The sequence below is a fragment of the Lucilia cuprina genome, chromosome 2 (genome assembly GCF_022045245.1).
Source record: "Lucilia cuprina isolate Lc7/37 chromosome 2, ASM2204524v1, whole genome shotgun sequence".
NCBI lineage: Eukaryota > Metazoa > Arthropoda > Insecta > Diptera > Calliphoridae > Lucilia > Lucilia cuprina.
This window is the reverse complement of record NC_060950.1, coordinates 65477833-65479907: the sequence shown is the minus strand read 5'-3', so window position 1 is coordinate 65479907 and position 2075 is coordinate 65477833. Positions and strand designations below refer to the sequence as shown.

Sequence of the window (2075 nt, the reverse complement as noted above, 5' to 3'; positions counted from 1 at the left end):
TAAAACTGAACTAGAACTGGGCAAGAACTGAACTAGAACTAAAATAGAACCGAACTAGAACTTATCTAGAACTGAACTAAAACTGATCTAGATCTGAATTAGAACTAAGCTAGAACTGAACTAGAACAGGACTAGAATTGAAGTAGAACTGAACTAGAACTAAAGTAGAACTGAATTAGAACTAAAGTAGAACTGAACTAGAACAGATCTAGAACTGAACTAAAAATGAACTAGAAATAAACTAGAACTGAACCAGAACTCAACTATAACGGAACTAGAACACAACTTTAACTAAACCATAACGGAACTGGAACTGAATTGAAACTGAACTAGAACACAATAGAAGTGAACTACAACTAAACTAGTACAAAACTAGAACGGAAGTTGAACAAAACTAGAACGGGATTGAAACTGGACTAGAACTGAACTCGAACGGAACGGAACTAGAATTGAGCTAAAACTAAACTAAAACTAAACTAAACTAGAACTGATCTTGAACTGAAGTAGAACTAAACTAGAACTGAACTTGAACTGAACTTGAACTGGACTTGAACTGAACTAAAACTGAGCAAGAACTGAAATAGAACTAAACTATAACTGGGCAAGAACTGAACTAGAACTGAAATAGAACCGAACTAGAACATATCTAGAACTGAACTAAAACTGAACGAGAACTAAACTAGAACTGAAATAGAACCGAACTAGAACTGAACTAGAACTAAACTATAACTGGGCAAGAACTGAACTAAAACTGAACTAGAACTAAACTAGAACTGGGCAAGAACTGAACTAGAACTAAAATAGAACCGAACTAGAACTTATCTAGAACTGAACTAAAACTGATCTAGATCTGAATTAGAACTAAGCTAGAACTGAACTAGAACAGGACTAGAATTGAAGTAGAACTGAACTAGAACTAAAGTAGAACTGAATTAGAACTAAAGTAGAACTGAACTAGAACAGATCTAGAACTGAACTAAAAATGAACTAGAAATAAACTAGAACTGAACCAGAACTCAACTATAACGGAACTAGAACACAACTTTAACTAAACCATAACGGAACTGGAACTGAATTGAAACTGAACTAGAACACAGTAGAAGTGAACTACAACTAAACTGGTACAAAACTAGAACGGAAGTTGAACAAAACTAGAACAGGATTGAAACTGAACTAGAACTGAACTCGAACGGAACGGAACTAGAATTGAGCTAAAACTAAATTAAAACTAATTTAGAAGTGAACCAGGTTTGAATGAAAATTCAACTAGAATTGAACTAGAACCAAACTTAAACAAAACTAGGAATGAATTAAAGGGCGTTTATGTTTTACTAGAACTGAACTATAGTCCAGACTATAGAGAAGTCTTATAGCCCAAACTATTAAAAAAAAACATTAAATAAATACTCTTCATCTATTATTAAATATGTTTACATAAATAAATTTATTCAACTAAAACATTAATAACTATTAAATAAAAAACACTATAACAATACATATCCTTAAAAAATACAACAAAATAAATTCTAATAATTTCACAGAGATTCATTAAACATTAATTTGCTTAATTTAAATAAAAATAATTTCAATGGTCCAATTGTAGTTAAAGCTAAAATCACAATAGTAAAAAATTTATATAAATGTTTTTCCTTAAGCGAAAAATTACGATTAAAGAAACCAGTCTCATAGCCATAGAATTGACACAACATGCCGATAATAAAAGTGGTCAAACCCAAAAGGCCATGCATTAAGCGTATACTACCCAGGGAGGCAGGATAGAAGAGACTAACAAGGCCGCTTACAAAATTAATAGTGCACAATATGCAAGCTGCCAAGCCTATGAAAAGAAACATTTAATAAATTAACTTCAATTTTAAGTATATTTTTTTACAAACTTACCCAATTTGGCATGTATCGATTTAAAATGTATCTCTTTGCCCCAATATTTTTGTAATGTCCCACCAATGCCCAAAGAACCACCCACAAATTGCAATAGACCATGTATTAGGTTTTTAGTGGAAGAAGACATGTATTGATTAAGCAATAAATTGCCCGGATAACGCACCATCATACCC

General features: G+C 32.0%; 1 protein-coding gene across 1 annotated transcript; it reads right to left on the bottom strand.

Annotated features, from left to right (window-relative positions):
• Window positions 1-1490: 1490 nt before the first annotated feature.
• On the bottom strand, window positions 1491-2069 carry LOC111681966. The gene is made up of 2 exons (XM_023443871.2): window positions 1900-2069; window positions 1491-1837 (listed from the first exon to the last, which is right to left on the bottom strand). Exons 1-2 carry the CDS (start codon window positions 2066-2068, stop codon window positions 1536-1538), a joined length of 471 nt encoding a protein of 156 aa, XP_023299639.2. The 5' UTR covers window position 2069; the 3' UTR covers window positions 1491-1535.
• Window positions 2070-2075: the final 6 nt, after the last annotated feature.

Coding starts and splice junctions, on each gene's coding strand:
- LOC111681966 (XM_023443871.2), bottom strand. CDS start 2,068: ATGGTGCGTTATCCGGGCAATTTATTGCTTAATCAATACATGTCTTCT. Junction 1,838..1,899: donor ATCGATACATGCCAAATTGG/GTAAGTTTGTAA, acceptor TTCTTTTCATAG/GCTTGGCAGCTTGCATATTG.